The sequence below is a fragment of the Toxorhynchites rutilus genome, chromosome 3, assembly GCF_029784135.1.
Source record: "Toxorhynchites rutilus septentrionalis strain SRP chromosome 3, ASM2978413v1, whole genome shotgun sequence".
Taxonomy (NCBI): Eukaryota; Metazoa; Arthropoda; class Insecta; order Diptera; family Culicidae; genus Toxorhynchites; species Toxorhynchites rutilus.
In genome coordinates, this window is record NC_073746.1 from 4,534,967 (window position 1) to 4,560,008 (window position 25,042).

Below are 25,042 nucleotides of genomic sequence, written 5' to 3' on the forward strand. Positions count from 1 at the left end.
GCAGTCTTCATTGACTGTATTATATTTTGAAGGGATTAATGAGTACATTCTATGATATATGTTTTTTGGTATAGTGTTACGATTCGAAGGAATGTAGTGGATTTTTCTAATTTTTGTAGGTATACTCATCAATGATCTTTCGGGATATTGTAATTGTAAATAAGAATTCAACTTTGCAATCTGAGTGATATCTGGTAACACACCAAAAAAAATTAGTTTAACTGTTTGATCACCTAACCAACCTTAACGGAACGACCTCATTTTTAATGTGCAAATTCTATTACTCATGTATTGAATTCTTCATTTATCATCAGTTATTGCTTATTCATGAGAAATAATGTGAATTGCTCCTTCTCACACCCAACTTGCTCTCCGCGATTTGTTCAACATGACTGGAATTGTCCTGCACCGTCAGAACAAAAAATTAATTACAAAATTGTCACAACATTTTCGCTGCAGCTGCCCATTCTTCATTCCACTAGTTGTACAGATTTCGGTTGAATCAAGCGAAAAGATAATTAAACCAGCATCTAAAACAGTGCAGTTCAGGACAATCTCTCGTGCAGCGGTGGGAAGCAATATGTCCCGCGCGCGCCAGCAAACGCTGCATTTCCGAGTCCGAGCAAGTTGTACATTGGCCCCCGAGCAACTCGCTAACGAACCTTCATTCACCGGCGGGAGAGCTCTCGTTTTTCCGCACTTTTGCTTCATTTTTTTCTCCCCACCATTCGAAAATATAATTAATTTTATCAACAATTCTCGCTCCCATGCTCGTTTTGACGATTATTAAAATCCCGTCTTTTTCTGCTTCTTTGTCCACTTTCAGAACCACTTGCAATTTTGCCGCTGCGGGCCACCATCTGTTCTTTGGCTTAGACAGTGGCGACGATAGCGCCGGAGCGGGAAGGTCGGCGATTATGAAATGCTATGACCCAGCACGACAACCTCGACACCGTGAAGAGTACGTTGGATTTGCATTTCCTTCTGCTGGCTCTGGTTGGGGATCACTCTGCCTACGAGCCGGTGCCACCATCACCGCCATCAGGAACTGCTGGATATCCTCGTTATCGCTGCGATAAAAAAGGCCCCAGCTTGACATTTGTAGTGCCAACCGGGCGGCACAATCATCATCCTCGGCCGCCACGGCACTGAATTACGGGTTCTAGAGGACACTTGCAAAGCCAGCCAAACCAAGCCAAAGTGGGTTGGAAGGATATGCCGAGAAGAGCATAATATACAGTCAAAGATTATGACTCGGCAATGATTTTCATCTCTCTCGGTTGACGCTGATGAAGATCTGCACCGACCGCGCCATAACAGGAGAACGTGACGGGAAGGTGGCAAAAGAATAAGCAGAGGGAGCAAAAAAAAATAAGTGCAAACACTGGAAACTAAGTGCAGATAGTTGTCTTCTAGCAGACTGGACATCAGCGGTTCCGGTGTCATCCGCTCGTGTCGTCGTGGTGCTGGAAATGATAGACAAATAAGTTTTTCACCTTAATGGGCCCCCAACCGGGTATATATCGGAGCTAGAACAAATTAAAAAGCTGGTTTCTGCCGGCACCAGTTTTATTCCAACAGCTGGGACGTGAGGTGGTGAAAAAAATTATGCATTAGTGTTTTATTTCGAACTTTGAGATAGCACTCCGAGAGACAGATGCTGTGCGATATTCAGACCGGAGGGGAAAAAATTAAATGAAAATGGAAATACGGAAAAACCGGTGTGTGCCTCGATAGGGAATGCGAAACAGCACAATCGTGATGGCATTGTGGGTGTGCTAGTGAGAGACTAGGAGTATTTCAGAAAGAAAAATCGCTATTTCCCACTTAGAGTAGACTCACGGCGGGCGAAAGAAGAAAAAAGAACTTTAATATTAGCGTGGATGAATAGAAGCAAAGCAAGATTAAATTCAACTTTTTTTTTGCACTCGGCGGCGGATATTTCAATCCTTATTCGGTTTTCTTTTGTGGTAGAAAAAAGTGATCAACCGTTCATTGATTATCGACCAGAAAGCTACGCACAGTGAGAAGGTGGAATAATAACCAATTTGGAAAAAAGGAGCAGCCCCAAACGGAAGCAAAAGAAGGCGAAGCGAACCATTATTGGATCCGTCGGAAAATGAGAAGCTCAATTAATAACTTGTTCTTAAATATCAGGGGAATAAGTTGAACTCGATCAAAAGCTAGAGCAACAGCGAAAACAGCAGTATTGGAAAAAATGTGGCTTAATTTGGTGATTCTGGGTTCACTGTTCAACATAATGCATTTGTTGACAGGCGTCTATGGATGTCCCTCCGAGATGTGCGTATGCAAATGGAAGGGAGGCAAACAGTCGGTTGAGTGCGGCGGCAGAATGCTAACTCGCATACCGGAAGGAATGGATCCAGGAACCCAAGTACTCAATTTCTCCGGCAACGGACTCACCATTCTGCAAAACGAACGCTTCAGAAAGATGGATTTGATCAATCTGCAGAAAATCTACATGGCAAGGAATCAACTGATCAAAATCCACGACCGCGCCTTCAGAGGTCTCACAAATTTGGTAGAGTTGGATCTATCGGAGAACATGCTTTCGGTGGTACCAACGGAAACATTTATCGATTATCCCGCGTTAATGCGGTTATCCCTCAGTGGGAATCCCATCCGCGCGTTGCGAACAAATGCTTTCAAACATCTTCCCTTTCTGACCACCCTGGAACTGAGTAACTGTCAAATCGAGTTGGTTGAGGACGAAGCCTTCATCGGGATGGACAACTTGGAGTGGCTACGGTTGGATGGTAATCGCATTACGACCATCCAAGGTAATCATGTTTTGCCAGAGTCCTTGCACGGAATCAATCTACAGGCGAATCGGTGGCAGTGCGATTGCCGATTGCTTGATATCCACATGTGGCTGAACAGCTTCAATGTTCCGCAACGAGAGGAGCCCAAATGTTCCGGACCTCCGCGACTCAGTGGTCAAACAATAAAAAGTGTCCACCCGGAGGAGCTCTCCTGTCTCCCGGTTATCACACCGGACTCCCTGTATCGGGAAATTGCCGAAGGAAGAAACATGACACTCACGTGCAAAGTCACGGCTATCCCGGAAGCGGTAATTTCTTGGTGGTTCCAAGGTCAGCAGCTTCAGAACGATAGCATCACAACCACAAATCTTCACCTTTTTCAGTACAGCGAGGAGACGGGGGAGGATAAGCGTAGTGAGCTACTTATATTCAACACCAGTCCGGATGACAACGGAACGTTTTCCTGTGTGGCAGAAAACTCGGCCGGTCGCGTCCAGGCTAACTATACTCTTCATGTTATCGTTAAAGAAGAGCCCGTGGTTGAAGAGGTGACCTTCTCGGAGGAGTATTTTCTAGTGATCGTTGGAGCTAGCTCTGCAATCGGGTTTCTACTGTTAATCATAGTTTGTGTACTCATCTGTAAATGTAGCAAAGGTAGTTCTAAGCGCACCGTAAACAAAAAAACGCGAGGAAAATCGGGGTCTGACGCTACCAACAATAGCCAGAAATGTTCCTCGATCACAAATGATATGGGAGAATCGTTAACATGTGCGAAAATCAATGGATCTGTTGCGATTAGTGAAAGTAACCCCCAGGATCTGGTACTGTATTTGAACACTGGAAACAACCTTGAAAAAGCTGGACTGGGTAATCTTGGTCTGGGAGGACAGGTTCAGTTCTGCAGTCCTCCCTCGGCCCGTAGCTACCAGGATCAAAACCCGGATCTGATAAACGATGCGGAGAGTGGGAACAAAATACGACCACGCCACGAAACCCTTGATTCGGACGTCGGCGAGAAGGATTCCGATGAGCAGAGCAGTGCACAGGATGCAAGCAGTGAAGCAAGCTTCCAGCAAAGCTACTTCCAGCCTCCGATGGGTGTTCGGCCTATGGGGCCACGTTTCTCTGCCTTGTCCACACTGCCAAGAGGTATGAACAAAGAAATGTATCAGCATCAGGTGGACATTCATTTGAGTCCAGGGTGCTTCCTGGATCAAAATGGTTACCCCATTGATCTGAATCTTATGACACAGAGCGGCCCTACTGTTAATTACTACCGGACATTACCCCACAACCGCGGCCAGAAAGGGCAGCCCGGCAAAGTTCGCTATGCGAACGACGCCGAATTTATCACGCGAACTACCCAAACGTATCAACTTTACGGTGGCCCACCGGATGTACGATATACTGCCGAGGGATATCCCCAGCAGCCGGGCAGCGACGCAACCGGCACGAGTCAATTTCCCTCACCACCGGACGGTTACAAGGGTGATTTAAGTGGTGTCCAGCAGGTGTCCTACATGAATCCACCCGCAGCGATCTGCGTTGGCCCTGCGCCTCCCCAGCAATGGCCATCGTTTCTGCCAGGTTACCACACACAACTTATACCCATCCCCAGTCAGCAGGCGGGAGCAGAATTCAACCGTTACTTACCTCCGTCAGTTATGGCCGGTTCCGCCCCAGCGCAGGCGGTACCCTGCAGTAGTAATCCAGCGGGACCGGTTCCGGTTCTGAAAAAGTGCGTCGGTGCCCAGACAGGCGACCTGTCGGACAAGGACGTTATCCCGGAGCAGCGCGAGGAGGAAGAGGAAGCGGAACACGAAAACGGCACCAAGCTGAGGCACCTCTCCGGCCCACTGGCCGACAGTCCGGACGAGGGCTACGTGGGTGACAGCCACGAAACGACGGACATTTGACAGAAGATGAAACCCCCGATCATGGACAAGCTGAAGCTGCACCCATCCGCCTCTCTACAGCTGGAATCGGATGATGTGCACTTATAAGGGTGTGCGTTAGACAAGCGGTGATCGATGTGAGTATTTATATATGTATGCGAGAGTGTGATGATCAATGTGTGCAAGTGAGGTTAGGATACTAATTTACTGTTTTGAAAAAAAAAATCTTCTTTGGGATGCGATTGGTGATGGAAGAAATGTGGTAATACTTACATCGTTGTTATATTATCAACAATGTTGATATTTTTGTCAAAAGATTTTCTATTTTAAATTGTATGTACAAGTTTATTTAAATAGTCTTATGTTTTTATTTTCAAGATAACTTACAAATAATAAACAAGTATCAAAGTTGCCCCGAATTTTTTTTCTCATTGATGTGCAATTGCACTGTAATAACTTAACATGCCCGAAGATAGTTCAGAGTATTATTTTTCTTGGATATGCATTAGATGCTCGAACAAAATTTGGTTGATGCAAAACATAAAGCATTAAACGCACCATATTAATTTTAAAACTAAAAGTTTACCAATTCTCGATTCACTATTTTCTTCAAATATTCTTTCTTACCGCTAATGAAAATCGAAAACAAAATATACAAGTATCAATTCCGGAATTTTATCGAAAATTCCCATTGCAAAAATTCGGAATGATTAGTTTCACGAAGTTTTTCACAAGCTAGTCCTGTACCTATTGATTATTCATAAAAATAACCACACCTTCGCACTGGGATATCTCAACGATCGTGCTCTTGGGGTTCAGCGTTGTATAGGATTCGTCATTCATAAGTGCTGGGGGATCTCATTTTTTTCAGTAGGGGCCTTGAACCACTGCGATCTTTTCATTCCATTGTGATAAAGTTTACTTTATATGCAAAATCAGTTGAGTGATGGAACAAACGGAATAAGTGGCAGTCGCACTTGGACTTAGCATCGCCCCCAAAAAGATATGGCTTCTTTCATGTTTCTTTACTTGGTTCAGAAGACCACATCATTCAAGTTTCTTGATTTCTGCACCTGCTGAACATTTCCGTGTCCATAGATTCCCGTATGGTATTTTTGGTCATACGAACAGCATCCATGCAAAGGACAGCAATCGCATCTATATCACAGTTCTGAACTGAAGCCATTATTTTGTCAGCTTTCTCATTAGTTACACAATCAAAACTACCCGGGATTCAGTAAAGTGAGACTTCTCCGTTATGCTATGCCGCGAGAGACGTGTTATGAAAGCAGTTTTACTTTTCAGCTTCTATATTATACCAGAGTCTATAACAGAAGAAGACACGACTTCGGCATTTAGCAACGTTATTCGTCTACCAGAATACTGTGACTCGAACTATCTCTTATCGAATACGAAAACCTCGGTGAAAAGGAGCCAGAGGTCTTCGGAGAAGATAACCGGTTTTCTAGACTGAGGTGGGTTATGGGTAGAGGCTGTCAAAAGTGTGTAGGCTCCAGTTCTTAAGATGAAAAGAATGAAGGTAAGGAGGAACAGGTATTTGTGTACTCGCTGGTAATTCCGTAGTCTACCTTGTCATTTGTAATGAACAAAGTGTGTGGGAATGTTTCAGATGGCGTATCATCGTCTTTAGTTAGGATCAGTAGAGAGAGACTATTTTTGAATCTGGGAAAAGGTTGAAGTTAGTCTAGACTGTAGTAGTTGATTTGCCCTCACTACCAGGGAAACATTTTCAAGTCCTTTGAGGTTGAATAGCTCAGCCTTAGTCATCATACAGACCGCCAATCGATAACCACGTGAAAACCGTAACCATGAAAAAACCGGTCATTTTACTCTAACTTTTATATTTCAAATTCTACATCAAAATTGTCTTCGTACGACTTTTAGAGCCAATACTAACATTTTGCGAGGCAGAATTGGTCAATATCTCAATCCTGCTCAAAGTTATTGATGGGTTTTCACCCAAAAACTCATTATTTCAATTTTAATTTACTCAAATACAAAAAAATAACATATCTTTGAAAATCACATATTATATAGAGCGAATTTTTTTCTTTCAAATCCCTTCAACGACCATTTTTTATTTTTGCCCAGAAAGAACAAGAACAAGAACAAGAAAACAGTTTTTTTAATGGTGACCCTAACGCGACTTATAAAAAAGTGCTCTATCGGTTATTTCAAGAGATAGAAAAAATCTTTGTTCTACAAAGATGTCTCAAATAACTGGGACTACAACACTGACCAATTATATTTACCTCTATCTATAGAGATTAGAAAGTTAGATTTTTTATTTCATCGAAAATGTTGGTCATCCTATTTTTGGCAACATGAAAATGAGCGCTCTATCATATGTAACAACTATGTCGAAGACAGTTTTTGTCTAGAGACTAACTGTCGAGCTCTAAATGCTAATTTCCACTTTAATGCATCTCCTTGACCATGCTGCGATGGAGTTGATAAACGATTGAAGTATTTTTATGGCAATATTCTGTAGTGACGAAAGGTGATAAGAGTGAGGTAGTCTGCATAAACCAAAATACAGAATATCTCCGAAGAATGTTTGTATTTGTTATGATTTTTACAAATCAAGAACAAGTATGCTCCTTTCCAAGCAGGAATAAATGTGATTTTGAAGTACTGCTAAGAAGACTAGACCACGAGACACCATCTGATGAATATTCTGTTATCCATTTCTAAAGAATCCTACCAATGCAGTTCAAAGGGATTTTGGTCGGAAGCTGTTAGCAAAAACTTTATGCCGAGTTTAGAAATGGGGATTAGTAAGCCTTCCTTCCAACCATCGGGGATTTGTCCGGCGATTTATGGTCATATATTTGGTTGAAGTAATACAAAGGCATAGTTTTTCTGATAAGAGAAAGATTTTCTAGAATAGGACAAATCATGAAGCCCATAAAGAACCCATTCTACCTCCTCAAATGAATAACCTTATTTGCAATATCTGTTAGATGATTATAAATTGATGATGGATGGATAGTTTGAAGTATGGAAATTTGGATGGATAGCAAATCGTAATTGATTGACTTTGTCCCAATGTTCATTTGCGGAACTGTTTAAAATTATGAGACAGTCTTGTTTGCTCTCCTCTTTACTAGCGGGTTTTGAACCTAGAGTTACCAGTTGAGACGAAACGAGACGAAAAAACATTCTCGTTGAACTTCCGAGATAGAGATTTTCCACATTTCTTTCTCTCTGAAAAAAAATTTTCGGTTAAAGGAAGAGACGAAAATATCAACAATACACGGTTCATCAAAAACTAAATTGATTGACTGAATATTAATCGGGCAGCCGAGCGAGAATTTCGATCTCTGCTTCCAAGAGGTCGTCGATCAATCATATTTCAGGATCACCAAGTTTGAACGATGGTGCCATCGATTCGTAAACAATGCAGTTCGAAGAACCAGGGGAAGCCAATCAACTCAACACTTTACAAATGTGTTGATGGGTGCAAACAGGTTTAATGTACTTAGTTGAGATTGTTCAGCAAGAAAACTTCCGTAGAGAAATAAAATCAATTGGGGCTTCAAAAATCTCTCTTGCAATGATGTGTTACCAGAGCAACCCACAACTGAAACATCAGCTGATGCTTCAGCTTACCACCACCTTGGTAAGGGGCTATCCACATACCACGTGAACAGAAAAAGCATGATTTTAGACACTCCCCTCCCCCTCCGTGGACAAGCGTGGACATTCCTTACACCCCTCCCCCTGTTGTCCACGTGGACATTCCTTCAGTTTTTGAAAAAAAATCAATAAAATTCATTTTTTAGTTTAAATTTCATTTTAAGTTTGTTTCTACTTTCTATTCCTGGCTGGCTATTTTATATTAGAATGGTCAATTTCAGCGGGAATATTAAAGTAGATAAGTCGGGGTCAGGACTACGTATTTCAAGTACTCAAATAACACCAAGTCAAAATTTCGTTCAAATTTGAGAAATTTCAAATCGGATTTGAGCCTGCTAATATAATAGAAAGTATTTTGTCTCAAAACACGGATGTCAATATTGTACATTCGTGATCGCGGATTGCAAAATATTTTCTCGTCTAAGCATCAGTGACTTTCCCTTTTACAGGTTCGGTAGTGCCTGGCGGCTAGAATGAACCCAGTCAAAACAAAACACTTGCAGAACCATCGTGATCGACAATTACGTTGACCTATACTACCGTTCTACGCATAGTTGTCCCATGTTCCAAAATCAGCAACTGAGAAAACGCAATCAAAGTTTACTATCATATTTATCATATTTGTCTACCAGAAGCTTTAGGCATTTCAATTTAGCAATACACCGAGTTTTTTGTATGTAGTAAACTATTGTTTAATGAAAAGCCACAAGATATCTTCACTTGATTCAATCAAACTTAATTACTGGCTTAAAATTCATGGTGGGACAGTTATGCTTACAATATCAACATGGGACAATTGAGCAAAATGATGTTTTTTAAGAACTGGGAAAAAACAATAAGTTTTTTGTGTTTTTCTGGAAGATTATGCGACGTTTTTACGTTTTTTAAAGAAAAGTAAAAATGATCAAAAAGTAATAAAGGACGACTATGCGTAGAACGGCAGTATAACTCATAATTATTAAATCATGCTAAGTATTGTCCGGAAAAATTCGTGCCGATTCTGAGGAAGAAATCAAAAGCATATTTTTTATAGACATACATCTATTCGATTATGCACTGCGTTTCATAACTATAGAACCACTCATTTTTTCTGATCTTCCAGAGATATGTAAGAAGTCGGTTGAATTGAAGTATTCAGTGTAGAATATAACAACTATCTTCATTCATAAGACTGGCCATTTCAACTTTAATGTTGTGTTCAGGTGCGAAACATTTGAAAAACAAAAATTCTAGTGTTTCATAACTATAGAACCAGATGGAAAAACTCCCGCTCCTTTACAAAATTAACGTCAATCACACATTAATTACAATAAGTTTCCAATTCATAGGTCATCTTTAGTTCTCAATCAGTTCAAATAACCCATTCGGGATGGTTTTGACTAAGCTGCGCTATGTTGTAGTGTATATCTCGTTCTAAGCAGAGGATACTTCTCGTTTAAGCTCTTCAAATCATTCATACTGCTTGTAAGCTGCATCTTCTATTCGTACGATCACTCCTCATAAGTTCCTGATAGGGTTTTGATCTGACCTATCCAGAATCTGAAGCCACTATTTAATAAATCATGTATTGCCTTTCGGATTTTATGAATCGATGCAAAATTACCCAATTATCACGGCGTTTTTGATGCAAAAACAGAAGTAAATGATTCTGAAGAACTTCATTGCACTTCTGACGGTACATTGGTGTTGATGAAAAGCCATCTGAACCAGGCCGTTTTGAAAATATTTTCCTCAAACCATCAAACCGCCGCCTGCAAAGTTACGATTTTTATGGTTTGGAGAGAATTTTCTCAGAAAGGCCTGATTCAGTTAGCTTACCATCAACGCGAATGAACAGTCAAAAGTTCAACAAAGTACTTCAGAATCATTTACTGCTGTTTTAGCATCAAACACAATGTGATCATTGGGTAATTTGGCATCAATTCATAAAATGATGATCATAGCATGGTTTAATGAATAGAGGCTCCAGATTCTGGATTGGTCAGCTTTTTTACCAGATCAAACTCCTGTCAAGAACTTACGAGGAGTGATCGTACGAATAGTAGATGCAGCTTACAAGCAGTATGAGTGATATGAAGAGCACAAACGAGAAGTATCCTCTGTGTAGAACGAGATACACATTACAACATGGCACCCCTTGGTCGAAACCATCCTGAATGGGTTATTTGAACTGATTGAGAACTAAAGATGACCTATGAACTAGAAATTTGTTGTAATTCATGTGAAATTGACGTTTATTTTGTAAAGAAGTGAGGGTTTTTCCATCTGATTCTATAGTTATGAAACACTGGAATTTTTGTTTTTTGAATGTTTCGCGCCTGAACATAACACTAAAGTTCTAATGGCCAGTCTTTTTTTTTTTTTTTTTTTATTAATCCGATTATTTTTACAGGCTCAGTTACATAAGTTTAATGGAGCCAAACTCTTAACTATATTTCAACTAGCATATATCAACATGTTGTATCCATAATTCTATGGTTAATGAAATAGGAAACCGATTACTCGCGGTCGACTCGAGTTTAGAAGGGTGACACATTTTCATTAGGAAAAAGATGGGATGTAAGGAGATGTGTGTTTACACTCGCACTCACATTCACATTCACATTCACATTCACATTCTCATTCACACTGACACTTCACACTCAATTCTTAAAACTATCCTTACATTTAATATGTGTTTACAATTTAACTTATTCTAATGTTAGTAGGAAGGGAACCGATAGCTCGCGAAGGACGAAAAGGAGGGGAAAAGGATGTATGAACAATCACACTCGAAGATCGATAGCTTTAAGGAAAACATATATTTGGGACATGTAATCAAGGTCTAACCGAGCCAACACATCTCTCACCGGCACATTGGACTGCTTTCCTCCAGCCCGAAGGGAGTTTTCTAAATTCAATCTGGCGACAAGATACAACTCGCACGACCAAACAACGTGTTCGATGTCGTGGTAACCATGGCCACAACCGCAGAGATTGCTGTCGGCAAGATTAAAACGAAAAAGCAGCGCGTCTAACGAACAGTGATTGGACATGAGTCGGGAGAAGGTGCGAATAAAGTCCCGACTCAAGTCCAGACTTTTGAACCACGGATTGAGGCTAACCTTAGGGATAATTGAGTGGAGCCACCGGCCCAATTCATCTTCGTTCCATTTGCGTTGCCAGTTAACGATGGTATTTTTACGAACTAAAGAATAAAATTCATTGAAGGCGATTTGACGCTGATAAATTTCGCCTTCAATTGCACCTACCTTTGCTAATGAGTCAGCCCTCTCATTACCCGGAATTGAGCAATGTGAAGGGACCCAGACAAAGGTAATGACATAACAGCGTCTGGATAAAGCACTCAAAATTTCTCGTATTCTCTCAAGGAAGTACGGCGAGTGCTTTTCCGGCCTCACTGAACGGATAGCTTCGACAGAGCTCAGACTATCCGTTACAATGTAATAGTGTTCAACAGGTCGTGAGGCGACGCTGTCCAGCGCCCAGTGTATTGCTGCCAATTCAGCAATATACACTGAGCAAGGATACTGAAGACTGTGTGAGGTGCTAAAAAAATTGTTGAACACTCCAAATCCTGTGGACTCATTCATAGAGGACCCATCAGTAAAGTACATATTATCACAATTGACACGCCCATACTTTGCTTCGAAAATCGTAGGAACGATCCCCGATCGATGATAATCTGGAATTCCATGGATATCCTGCTTCATGGACAGATCAAAATGCACAGAGGAATTGATGTAGTCAGGAAAACAAACACGGTTGGGAATATACGAAGAAGGATCAACCTGCATGGAGACGAATTCATGATATGAGCTCATGAATCCAGAATGAAAATTTAGCTCGATCAGCTGCTCAAAATTTCCGATCACCAATGGGTTCATAACCTTACACCGGATGAGGAACCGAAGAGATAATAAATTGAAGCGATCTTTTAGTGGGAGTACGCCTGCCAAAACCTCGAGGCTCATGGTATGCGTTGAGGGCATACATCCCAACGCAATACGGAGACAAAGATACTGAATTCGCTCGAGTTTAATGAGGTGTGTTTTGGCAGCTGATTGAAAACAGAAACTGCCATACTCCATCACTGAGAGAATAGTTGTTCGATACAACATAATAAGATCTTCGGGATGGGCTCCCCACCAGGTGCCGGTAATTGTACGGAGAAAGTTTATTCTTTGTTGACATTTTTTACTCAGATACCTAATATGGGCCCCCCAAGTACATTTGGAGTCGAACCAGACCCCAAGATACTTGAATGACATAGCATGAGTGATCGGTTTACCCAAAAGTTGAAGCTTTGGTTTTGCTGGTCTATGCTTCCTAGAAAAAACCACCATCTCTGTTTTCTCCGTGGAGAATTCGATCCCTAGCCCAATGGCCCAGGTTGAAAAATTGTTCAAAGTATCTTGTAAGGGTCCTTGCAGGTCGGATTCGTTTGATCCTACGACAGACACCACTCCATCATCTGCAAGTTGTCTTAGGCTGCAATTTTGTGTAAGGCAATTGTCGATGTCGCTTACATAGATGTTGTACAAAAGGGGGCTTAAACATGAGCCCTGGGGGAGTCCCATGTAGGAGACCCGACTTACTGTCGAATCCCCGTGAGAAAAATTCAAATGTTTCTCACAAAGCAAGTTATATAACATATTATTCAATAGAGGCGGCAGACCCCGCGAGTATAATTTGTCTGACAGGACCTCTATTGAAACTGAATCAAAGGCCCCCTTTATGTCCAAGAATACTGAAGCCATTTGTTTTTTTTCGGCGTAAGCCATTTGAATTTCTGAAGAAAGCAACGCAAGACAATCATTCGTCCCCTTGCCCCTGCGGAACCCATATTGTGTATCTGAGAGTAGGCCATTCGTTTCAACCCATCGATCAAGGCGAAACAAGATCATTTTCTCCAACAATTTCCGTATACAAGACAGCATTGCTATTGGGCGGTACGAATTGAAGTCGGACGCGGGTTTTCCGGGTTTTTGAATAGCTATAACTCGTACTTGTCTCCAATCATCTGGAACAATATTATGTTCCAGAAACCGATTGAATAAATTCAACAAGCGATGTTTCGCCACATCAGGGAGGTTTTTCAACAAGTTGAACTTAATTCGATCCGATCCCGGAGCAGAATTGTTACATGAAAGGAGAGCAAGAGAGAATTCTACCATCGAAAACTCATAATCAAGATCGCACCTATCTTGTGGTATATTTCGAACAATTTTTTGCACGGGAGCGGAATCGGGACAAACCTTTCGTGCAAAATTAAAAATCCATCGATGTGAATATTCTTCGCTTTCATTCGTTGAAGAGCGATTTCTCATATTTCGAGCCACTTTCCATAATTTTTTCATTGACGTTTCTCGTGACAAACCTCCCACGAAATTTCGCCAATAAGCACGTTTTTTCCCTTTGATCAAATTTTTGAACTGATTCTCAAGGGCTAAATACGTTAGAAAATTTTCAGGAGTTCCACGTTTCCGAAAAGCTTTAAATGCATTCGATTTTTCTATATAAAGCTTGGAACATTGGCTATCCCACCATAGATTGGGAGGCCTTCGGGAAATGGTGGAACCTGGAATGGGTTTCGTTTGAGCGCGAACTGCGCTGTCATAGATCAAACGAGAAAGGAAGTTATACTCCTCCAATGGAGGTAAACCATCTCTGGAATTGATGGCTAGAGCAATCGCGTCCGCATATTTTTTCCAGTCAATGTGTCTTGTGAGGTCATATGCCATGTTTATAGATTCAGAAGAATTCGACCCAATGGTGATGGAAATTTTGATTGGCAAGTGATCACTACCGTTGGGGTCCTGGATTACATTCCACTTGCAATCTAACGATAGTGAATTCGAGCAAAGCGAGAGGTCAAGAGCACTTGGGTTAGCAGGAGGTTTAGGTACACGTGTTGTTTCCCCAGTATTCAAAACGGTCATATTGAAGCTGTTACAAAGGTCATATATCAACGATGAACGATAGTCGTCGTACTGTTCCCCCCAGGCAGTTCCGTGAGAGTTGAAGTCTCCCAAGATTAATCGTGGCTCAGGAAGAAGTGAGCACATGTCAACAAGTTGCTTGCGGCTAACCGCAGCTCTCGGAGGCCAATACAAGCTGACAATACAGAGGTCTTTTCCTCTGATGTTTGCATGACAAGCAACAGCTTCAATCCCTCCAATAGGTGGAAGGTCAATTCGAAAAAATGAGTGGCACTTATTGATCCCCAATAGCACCCCTCCGTATCTGTCATCACGGTCCAAGCGTATAATATTGAAATCATGGAAAGAGAGATCATCTCGCGAAGAAAGCCAAGTTTCGGACAGAGCAAAAACATCACATTTGAATTTATGAATTAAAAATTTGAATGTATCCAATTTAGGGATGAGACTACGACAATTCCACTGTAAAACAGTGATATCTCCGACCTCTCTATTTAAATTAGACATCAAGAGAGATAATCATTGCAAGGAGGGGCCATGTTTGCATCAATTGTTGCAAAATTGTCTTTAATACTGGAAGCATTGAGATGACAATGGTTCTGATGGAGTCGGAAACATTAAAACACTTGAATATTTGATCCAGAAGGTCAGACAACTTTATAAATCCCGATTGGGAAGTTGAACTGGACGAAAAAATAGGGACAGTTGGGGTTTTTGATGTTCCCTCGAGTGCTGGGTCGTTCGAAGGTGAACTATTCCCACGGAAGCCAGGAGGAACCTGATTTTGCTTGTCCGCGGCACTCGATTTTTTAGGCAAGCTAACAGGGGGTATCACCGGGGGGACTTGTTCTTGAACTTTGGGAGTGGTCACATTCTTGCGCCGGGGATTCCCTTTGGAAATAAACGGTGTGTCCCCGCTAGCTGTGTCCGCTTCCATTTCATCAACTGGCAACGAGGAAAAAGTATTGTGTGTTGAGATTGGTTGTTGTTGTTGAGTCAGTGGAGAAGCGCTCTTTAAAATTTCCGCGAATGTGCGCTTCGAGCGTTCCTTTAAAGAGCGCTTCTGTTTCTCCCAGCGACTCTTATAAGTTTCACAAGCTGAGAGCGCGTGTGGAGTTCCCCCGCAATATGGACATTTATGCTCAGTCGCACTGCAGGATTCCCCCACATGTTGCTCTCCGCAAGTTGCACAGCGCTCCTTGTTGGCACAATAATCTGAAGTGTGACCAACTGACTTGCATTTGTTGCAAGTCATGGGCTTTGGCACAAAGAGTCGCACCGGCAGTCTCAATTTGTCCACCATAACGTAGTCAGGGAGAGCGGAACCAGCAAAAGTTACTCGAAACGAGTCGGACGGCGTGAATTTAGTTTCTCCCCCTTCCTGGGAGACTTTGCCTAATTGGCGACAGTCCAAGATCTCGACTTCCATCGAGGGGAGCTTCTTGAACTTTCCATTTCCTTTTTTAATAAATTCACACGTCAGACCCGTTTCTGTAATCACTCCCGCAATTTCTACGTTATGGCAGGGCACGTATGCGCGATATTCTAAAATGAACCGCTTGTCGACAACAATCTCGTTAGCTTGCTTCCGATCAGCCACGACAACACGCAGTTTGTTCGGGCGAACCTTGGAAATTTCGACCACGGAGGAATAATTTTTTGTCAAATCTTTCATGATCTGAATGACATTCAGAGATTTTCCTTTAGGTTTAGGTCGGAAGAAAACAACCCATGGGCCAGTTCCAGTTGCATTTTCTGGATAAACCTTGACACGGGGTGGGGACACAACAGGAGAGGAAAGTGGGGTCGATTGTTGAGCGGAAGCGGAAACAGCAGGGTTGGGTGGCGTGATCGGGAGTTCAGTGGGAGCGGGAGCGTGAGGGGGAGCGAGAACGGGAGTGGGAGCGAGAATGAGAGCGAGAACGGGAGCGAGAGGAGGAACGGTAGGAGACTGAGGGGGTGAAGAGGAGAGGTTTGCAAATTTTCTTGAGGGGGGCTTGTTTAGGTGGGTTAATTCCTCCCCCGAAAAGACTTCTTCTGAAGGGGGAACGCGTTTAAGCGACTTCCCACCTCCCTTGTGGCCAGTCTTATAAATGAAGATAGTTTTTTTTTTTTTTTTTTTTTTTTTTCCAAAATATATATTTTATTAAGGCACATGTGGCGTTAGCCTGACGGGGCCCGGAGTCCAATATTTTGACAATTTTTGTCTTACAACTATGTTAGTAATATGTAACCGATTACTCACGGTTGGCTCGAGGTTAGTATTACAAAGATCTCATAATTGGGATGTTGTAGTCTCCAGTACTATGTATGTGTGGCCGACACGGGATACTTCCTATTGGGGTGTAACTGACCATTGATCAGCGACGCCCCCCTAGTCTGTACCTCATATCAATCGTGGTGCGTCTCTCTTGACTCGAGGAATCCAGGGTAGAATGGTCACTGGGCGGTACAATCTTCAATCTTTTTAACTTAACACTATTGTGAATGATTTCCTTCACATTTCGCAACAAATATGTATCTTCGATGTGTTTATGAAACGAATCGCAGATTGAGATACGTTCCTTCAAATATTTTTCGATGGAATAACCCCTTATTCCGGAATTCATTCAGATTCGAAATTAGCACAATGTTGCATTCTTTCATCTGATCGAGTCAAATCCTATCGGGTTGTGCAAATGTTGCAAGCTTTGATTGCAGAATGCAAAAGTTTATCTCGTTCAGAATACGATATATCAAATCCGATCGGGAATATGGGTTAATATCTAGTCTATACTTTGTAGCGTACTCATGCTTTACCAGGTGCTCCTGAACGGAGGTTTTAGACACCTGTAGCGAATATATTAATGTGTCGCGTATCGAGGATTGATAAGTGTCTCGGTTTGATTGTCATGGACTTTCCAGACAACCCAATGGAAGCGTATTACAAAAATTACCAGATATCAATAAAGAAAAACTGCACTGCAAGAAACACATCTTCGGAAATACGGCCCGTGCACCCATGGAAGAATTTGTTATTCGTTTCTATTTTCGGAAAACCTTGGTAGTTATATAAGCAGTTTTGTCATCAAGAGCGAAAGCTGAATCGAAACTCGCACTAAATTCGCGATTTTGAACACTACAAAAATTCCAACATTAACTGTGTGTTTGGGTGTTTTTATCCTGACGAAATTCATGGTCCTCTATTACCGATCGGAATGAATTGACCGATCCCAGTTCATGTGCGTTTCTTTCAGAATATACATTTCAGGAAGAAGTCCACCATATGAAAAAATATGGATGTTTGACCGGACAGCACTCTCAGGCAGCTCAGTCTTTTCATTAATGAATCCAGAGTACTCAGGGTGGGCGTAAAGTTTAAGAAATCTTTTAAACACAAAACAGATCGCATTCAATTTTGATTCATTCAATTAAATATGAATGTTTTATTTTAAATAATATTTAACGTGTCCACGTGGATATTATCTAAACCCCCTTCCCCCTTACCGTGGACAAGTGTGGACATTTTCGTAACCCCTAACCCCCTAAAGTTGTCCACGTAGTATGTGGACAGCCCCTAATACACTCATACCTCGCTATATGGCCGCTCTTAATACGGCTTTTCGTTGAACAAGCTTGGAACCGATCCGATAGAGTTTGTATGAATTTGTATTGGAATAATTGATTCGTTATACGGCTTTTTTCTTAGCGACCCAGGAACGTATCTAGGCCGTAAAGCGAGGTATGGGTGTACAGCAAAGATGATTCGCCAACACAGCCGTCGTTGTTTGTGGTCTGGGCACTATGGTTAAATCGAGCGGTCCAGCATCTGCTCCTCTGATTCATAGAAGTGTGCATACGAATCTATTAGGCATCTGGTGGACGATTTTCTCGGTGTAGATGTGGCAACGGCTTTTGATTGGTGTGCAAGCAGATATTTCGTCAGTAGACACACTGTTTGTGGAAGGTCTGTCGAAGAAAAAAAGCTATGTGCCGGTGGGAGTTATAATTAATTTTAATACATTATTTTATTACATATCTTGTCTCTAATGACCTATGCATATAATGTAGGAGTAACTCCCCTAGAATCTGTTTTTTCCCAGACCTGGTAGCTTCCTCTATTTTTCCTCTAAAGCAACAAACTTACCTTTGCTTGCACAACAGTACCTCGACTATAAATTTACAAACTATTTGATACAAAAATGTTCCGCAAAAAAGCACGCGTAATATGTGAATGTGACATAAACTATTTATGATTCCCTTTTATTCCGAAGGTATTTTTTCAGAATTCGCTGTGCTCCGCTCAATCGCATTAATTCGATTCGTTGCTAATCCCCAGTAATGTTCCCGTTCGGTTTCAACAACTTACGATCAATAACACTGACTTAGTTGTGCATCGCATGTATAATTTTAATCCAGTGGTAATTTTATGACATTTGCTAGTTATTTGGTCAGAAATTGGAACCCAGTGATAGCCAATACGATACAATCTTTGAGACAAAATCTTTGTTCGATATTATTATCTTCTATCTATATATATATATATATATATATATATATATATATATATATATATATATATATATATATATATATATATATATATATATATATATAAAAATGGAGTGATGTCTGTCTGTCTGTCTGATTCTTATAGACTCGGAAACTACTGAACCGATCGACATGAAAATTGGTATGTAGGGGTTTTTGGGGCCGGGGAAGGTTTTCGTGATATTTTGAGACCCCTCCCCCCTCTCTAAGGGGGGGTTGCCATACAAATGAAACACAAATTTCTGCATTACTCGGAAATTAACCAAGCAAACGAAACCAAATTTGGCATGTGGAGGTTTTAGGATGCAATAAATGTTTCTATGGTGTTAAGATACTCCTTCCCCCTCTCTTAGAGGGGGCTGCCGTACAAATGAAACACAAATTTTTGCATTACCCGAGAATTAATCAAGCAAATTAAACCAAATTAGGCATATGGAAACTTTAGGGTGCAATGAATGTTTCTATGGTGGTTAGATACCCCTCCCCCCTCTCTTAGGGGTGGCTGCCATACAAATAAAACACAAATGTATACATTACTCGAGAATTAATCAAGTAAATGGGCGGGACGAAGTTTGCCGGGTTAGCTAGTTCATTATAAATATTGAAAAACGCTCTTTTCAAAATAGAATCTAATTGCGCTAAAACTATGAATCAGCATTACGGACAGCTGTGCCAACTAAGCGACAAAACAAATTTCGCTATTCTTTAAATGGGTCTTTGAAATGAGCATTTCCTGATACTATGATACCTGATATTATCGAAATTGTTCAGCAAAAGCGCTGATTTCTTTTTTTGTGTGTTAACAATCCAGTATTTTGAAAGTAAAATATTGGCAAATGTCGAAAACAATTGTTTTTATTCTTATCTACCATGGTTATCATAATATGCGTTGTTGATGGAAAAAAACATATGTCTATTATTCTCGTTTGTTCCCACATCAAACATCCATCACCAATCAGCGCGTCCATTAGTTCTCGGATCCAACGCAAAGAACACAGAAAAAAAAATCAATGTCGAAAACGTGACACATGCGTTAACCAACACTGGAAGAGAGAAGCAAACAAGAAAATATAAAAATATAAAAATCATAGTGATGATAATTGAAATGATAGCAAATCAACAGCAAATAAAAAATCACGCGAAAAATTGACCCGTAAACAATTTCAATTTGAATCGTATTTTGCTTTCCACCTCGGAATAATGAAATTTTGCGAGTCCCACTCCCATTCTGTGTGCAACCGGAAAGTGTGCATGTGTGCAGTCGCGCGCGCGTGTGTGTTTGTGTATGTATGAGGGCGTGAAAAATTATTTTTGTCGTGTGTTAACCGCCCCCACTTAAAGGTAGAGTGCATGATACACAGCCCGTTGAATTAATCATCCAATTTCTCCAGAGGTTGAAACTCGAAACATGTTAACTCATTAATGCGTTCGATGAGGATATTAAAGTGGACATTGCGCAGAATGGGATGGTTTATTTGGTTCAAACTTAAATATATTTTTTCTTCCATCCCCATGTTAAAAAAATGGAAGGGTTTGCATTTCTAGAACGCAGAGAGATTAAATACCACACAGAAGAAGAAAAATCAAAATCATGATGATGGCAAGGCAAGCGATTGTAAATACTAGACGCAGCAGTAGTGATCGCCACACAGAGAGAAAGAAGAGGAAAAAAAGTTAAACCAATGAAATAGCATAAAACTAGAAGAAACGAAAACGATGTGACAGATTGTTGTAAATAATTTTTTTGTAGATATAATATTATTGGATAATAAAAACGAGATTAAATTGAAATCAATGAGCGAGACAGTGAGTGTGTAAAGGAGAAATAAATTGTCGAGAGTGGAAATAAAAAACACAGCAAAAAAACCAACAGCCCCATTAATGGATTCCAATGAAATTATTGATGGTAGCGTATAGTGATCACAGCCATATGAACCAAAAAAAAGCATTCACACTCACACCAAATGCACACAGATTCATCGGGGTGAGCTGTTAACTTCGGACACAGGTTGCTCCGGGAGGTTAATCAATCGGCATGTGGCACAGTCAGATTCGAATCAGTTTTAAATTTAAAAAAAAAATAGCATAGCCATTTTTATTTATTTTTTATGAGTAACTATGTGGTGGTCATAAAACTAATGCAATAAATCTATTTTTGTTCGATTTGAATTATAGGAATAATAGCTGTGCCTGAAGCTATGGCATGAATGGACTGCAGTTTTTGTGTTTAAATCGATTTGGTTCCGAGGTTTGGTTTGTGGAATTTCAATATTCAGGAAAATAATTGATAACCTGAACCGATTGATTTATTGTACTGAAAATGTTTCATATAATTTTCTCAATTGCGTTTAATCAGATTTTCATGTTCTCTCAGTTCTTGGTAATCCCACAGTATCAAATCATTGCATTCCTTTAATGTTTCAAATTCCCAAAAGAGCAACAATGCATCATACCGAATGGTAATTTATCCTTCCCAGAAAATGATCCACACGTGCACAGTTCGATCCGGGGGCCTAATTCAAATTCAAAACGAAACACTCGCACACTGCTGCACATTCATTATTGATTCCGATAATCTCTTTGATCTCGGAAATCGGGTCCATCGAACTTTTGCATATTTGCTCCATCCCGGCACTCTCGAACACGTTCAACGGATGTAAAATTCAGCTACAACAACCCGCGTCCCCTTTTCTGGTACAGCACTTTGCGGCACTCTTTCCCCGATTCCAGCGGCCCTAAATCTTGTTATGTCGAATCCATTTCTGGAATTTTGAATAAACCTTCTCTAATTGAATTGCGCGCCAAAACTTATCGACGAAAGACGAAACTGATTCCAGCTTTCATCATCGCCCTCCAGCCAGGGAACGGAAGAAAGAGTCTCATTTAGTACAACACGAGTAAATCAATTACAGATTCTTCTTTTCGATGGGTAAAATCGGGATACAGTGAAATGGTTCCCACATCCCCCCGTGATGTCGCTCGGTGTCCTAATGTAACTCTTTGCCAAGCGCAGTTCTCCTCTGTTGATTTCTCTTCTTCCTCAAGAGCACTACGACTCGTAGGGGAACTTTGCTTCCTCATCGAAATACTTCTTGCCTTCGTTAACGTATTTTATTGTTTGGTTGTACCATATGCCATTAAAAGGTAAATATTCCATATCGTATAAAAACCGATCTAAACAGATTTGAACCCCATATTAATCCTATCCCGATAACCACTCGACCAGCGCAGCCTCCGATGGTTGGGTTCCGTGAATAGTATGCTTTTAATTTGGGTGTGGAATTGAAACAAAATCAGTGACTTGCCCGATCCACTTACATCGAATCCGATGAAAATGTAAATTAAGCTCTACTCCCTGGCTGCTATTGGGATTAGCGGATGTAATCAAAAAAAGGGTATGGGGATGGTGGTGGGTGGTGGTAATTGTGACCTGTCACACCACCGCTCGAGTGCGACTTGTTATTCCGTTCCAATGGGGGCATTCACTAGACGTTAGAGCAAATTGGAAAAAAGGATTCTCCGAGCGTTGAAAGGGGTGGCGATGGAAGGGGGTGAAAGATGCTTTGACAGACGATCGGGAAAATAGTAATTTTCCACTGTGCATACCTCCCCTCTCACGAACAAGGAGTACAATATTACGGGTGAGTGAAAATTGTACTCAGAATGCGATGTGGTTGGAACAAATGTTAATTCGTTACTTCCGAAGCGAATAAAAGGGAGCACAGGCGACGGAACGTGTGGGGCAGAAGCTGAAGCTGCTTCGATTGGGACAAATGAAATTCGACTTTGAGGTTTCGCAGCAGACGGGCAAATAAAACGAATTCCGGCGAAACGAAGCAATTTAATTAATTAAACAGTCGCTGTAATTGTGAAATGAAGTGAGTGGGATAATCAACTTGTTCAATGAATATTAATGCACTTACTGTGAAGTAATTTTCAGCATCGCCCCGGGATGCTTCGCAGTTTACTTGAAGCATTATGCATAAAGCGTTGGTTAGACGATTTAGAGGTTAATAAACTATGCAATGAATATTTGAAACATCTAGAAACGTCAAAACAGGTGAGGTTAAAATCGTTCCTATATAATTTTATTGACAGTCGCTATAATGTTCTTGAGCAGAGAAGCGATTATTTGAGTTGATAGAAAAAGGCATCATCATTGAAAAACTCCAAACGAAACAATTTCCTAGGCATCAGCGAACATTACCATATTAAGATTATTCGATATGAACAACAAGCCATTAAATATAATTTAGTACAGAGTGAGCCAAAGGGTTTTTTGAATGTGGCGGGATTCAGCGAGTTTATTGTTTAGTTGTTGTGGAGGTGATCTGGCGTTGAGGTAACATACCTCTTACGCTAGTTCAGTTCTCACTACCATTCTTCTGAAATAAAAGTAAAATGACGAACCAGTCAAAAGTGTTGAAAGTTACTACACTGCGTTTCACAACTATAGAACCACTCATTTTTTTCTAAGTTTCCAGAGATATGTAAGAAGTCGAGTGAATTGTAGTATAACGTATAGAATACAATAACTATTTTCATTTATAAGACTGGCCATTTGAACTTTATTGTTGTTTTTAGGCGCGAAACAATAAAAAAACTAGAGTTCCAGTGTTTCATAACTATAGAACCAGATGGAAAAACTCTCACTCCTTTACAAAATGAAAGTCAATTCCACATTAATTACAAAAAGTTTCTAATTCGTAGGTCATCTTTAGTTCTTAAACTATTCGAATAACCCATTCGAGGTGGTTTTCACCATGCTGCGCCATGTTGTAGTGTGTATCTCGTTCTACGAAGAGGATACTGCTCTTTTAAGCTCTTTAAATCACTCACACTGCTTGTAAGCTGCATCTATTATTCGTACGATCACTCCTCATGAGTTCTTGACTGCGTTTTATTTTAATAAACAAACTGGCAAGTCCAGAATCTGAAGGCTCTATTCATTAAACCATGCCATGACTTAACGGATTTATTAATTGATGCCAAGTTACTCAATTATCACATTGTTTTTGATCCAGAAACGGCAGTTAATGATTCTGAAGTATTTTAATGCAATTCTGACTGATCGTTCGTGTTGATGGTAAGTTATCTAAACCAGACCTTTTTGAAAAAATTCTCCCCAAACCATGAAGTGAGATTTAGTGAGGTTTTCTCCATTTGGTTCTATAGTTATGATACACTGGAATTAAAATCATGAAAAAAAATATTGCAATAGCAGAAAAAGCATCCGGAACGAATTATTTAAAACGTGGCTATTTTGGTATTTTTTAGATGGCATCTTAAAACCAAGCTACGTTTAGGAATTCCATCAAAAGTATAATATATTTTCCAAGCTAACCTTTTGGATTTCTTCCGGTTAAGTTTCTACTAAAAATCCGACGAAATCGTAATGATGTAATGATGTAATGATACTGCGATCTTACGGAATTCGAAACCATACGCCACGATTGCATAGAAGCAACTTGATGCATGCTGATGAGTGATTTATTGTTACTTCTTGGCGTGCAAAACTTTTCGACATAATCGATTCTGTCGCTTCTCCCCTTCTCGCAATTACCTTCTCGGTAATCCTCAGCCACAAAATGACCTTCCTCGGGAAATAGGTTTCAGATATATATGACGTCATCACCTACCTCCATTCATTGGTGTCCAGCGTCAAGTAGCTCTCATCATCTATTATCCATGGCCACGAAGTTGCGCTTCGCTGCAAAGATGTTTTTAACTAGCACCTGAAGTGGCTCCTTTTGGGCGATTGACTGCTGCTCAGACACGACCGGCCTCGACTGACGCTTCCGCATTGAAAATTTTCATTTTGACTAGGTACTTCTGCACCGTTCACCGGCCGGTTGCATCGACCTTCCGGTTCAAAGTATGAAACCTGGAGCCCACCTTGCTCTCAGTCTTCCTTTCCAATTTTAGCTGCAATTTACGGTCGCGTAGCACCGTCGGCTTCTAATCGACGCTCTCGCCTCTCTCCAGAAGGGAGGGGATGTTGTAAATGCTGAAATTCGCTATATCCGGCGGACAAGAAGTGCCTCACGATGTCCAACTTCTTCGCCCCTTGGTGAAGCTGGCAGTACGAGCACAAGCATCGAGCAGAGTTGTTCGACTGTTTTCGCTATGGCTGCTGAAAATTATTAAACCTTGTAACATAATAACACGCAACCTACTCAGGTTTAACCCTTTGTGGACGTTTGTTTGCTCTGAGCCACCATAGCAAGGAAGT

General features: G+C 40.9%; 1 protein-coding gene across 3 annotated transcripts in view; it reads left to right on the forward strand.

The window, feature by feature from the left end:
* Positions 1 to 25,042, forward strand: part of LOC129772787 (uncharacterized) — a 398,153-nt gene that overhangs the window by 144,819 nt on the left and 228,292 nt on the right. For 2 of the 3 annotated variants that reach the window (XR_008742638.1, XR_008742637.1), the window contains exon 2: positions 827 to 4,815. Coding sequence is in view for 1 of the 3 variants with exons in the window: in XM_055776229.1 (XP_055632204.1) it covers positions 2,219 to 4,699 (2,481 nt within the window). In the remaining 2 variants the exon portion in view is untranslated. Of the gene's footprint in view, positions 1 to 826; positions 10,685 to 25,042 lie in introns of those variants that run through there. The other variant, XM_055776229.1, reaches the window with a different exon arrangement.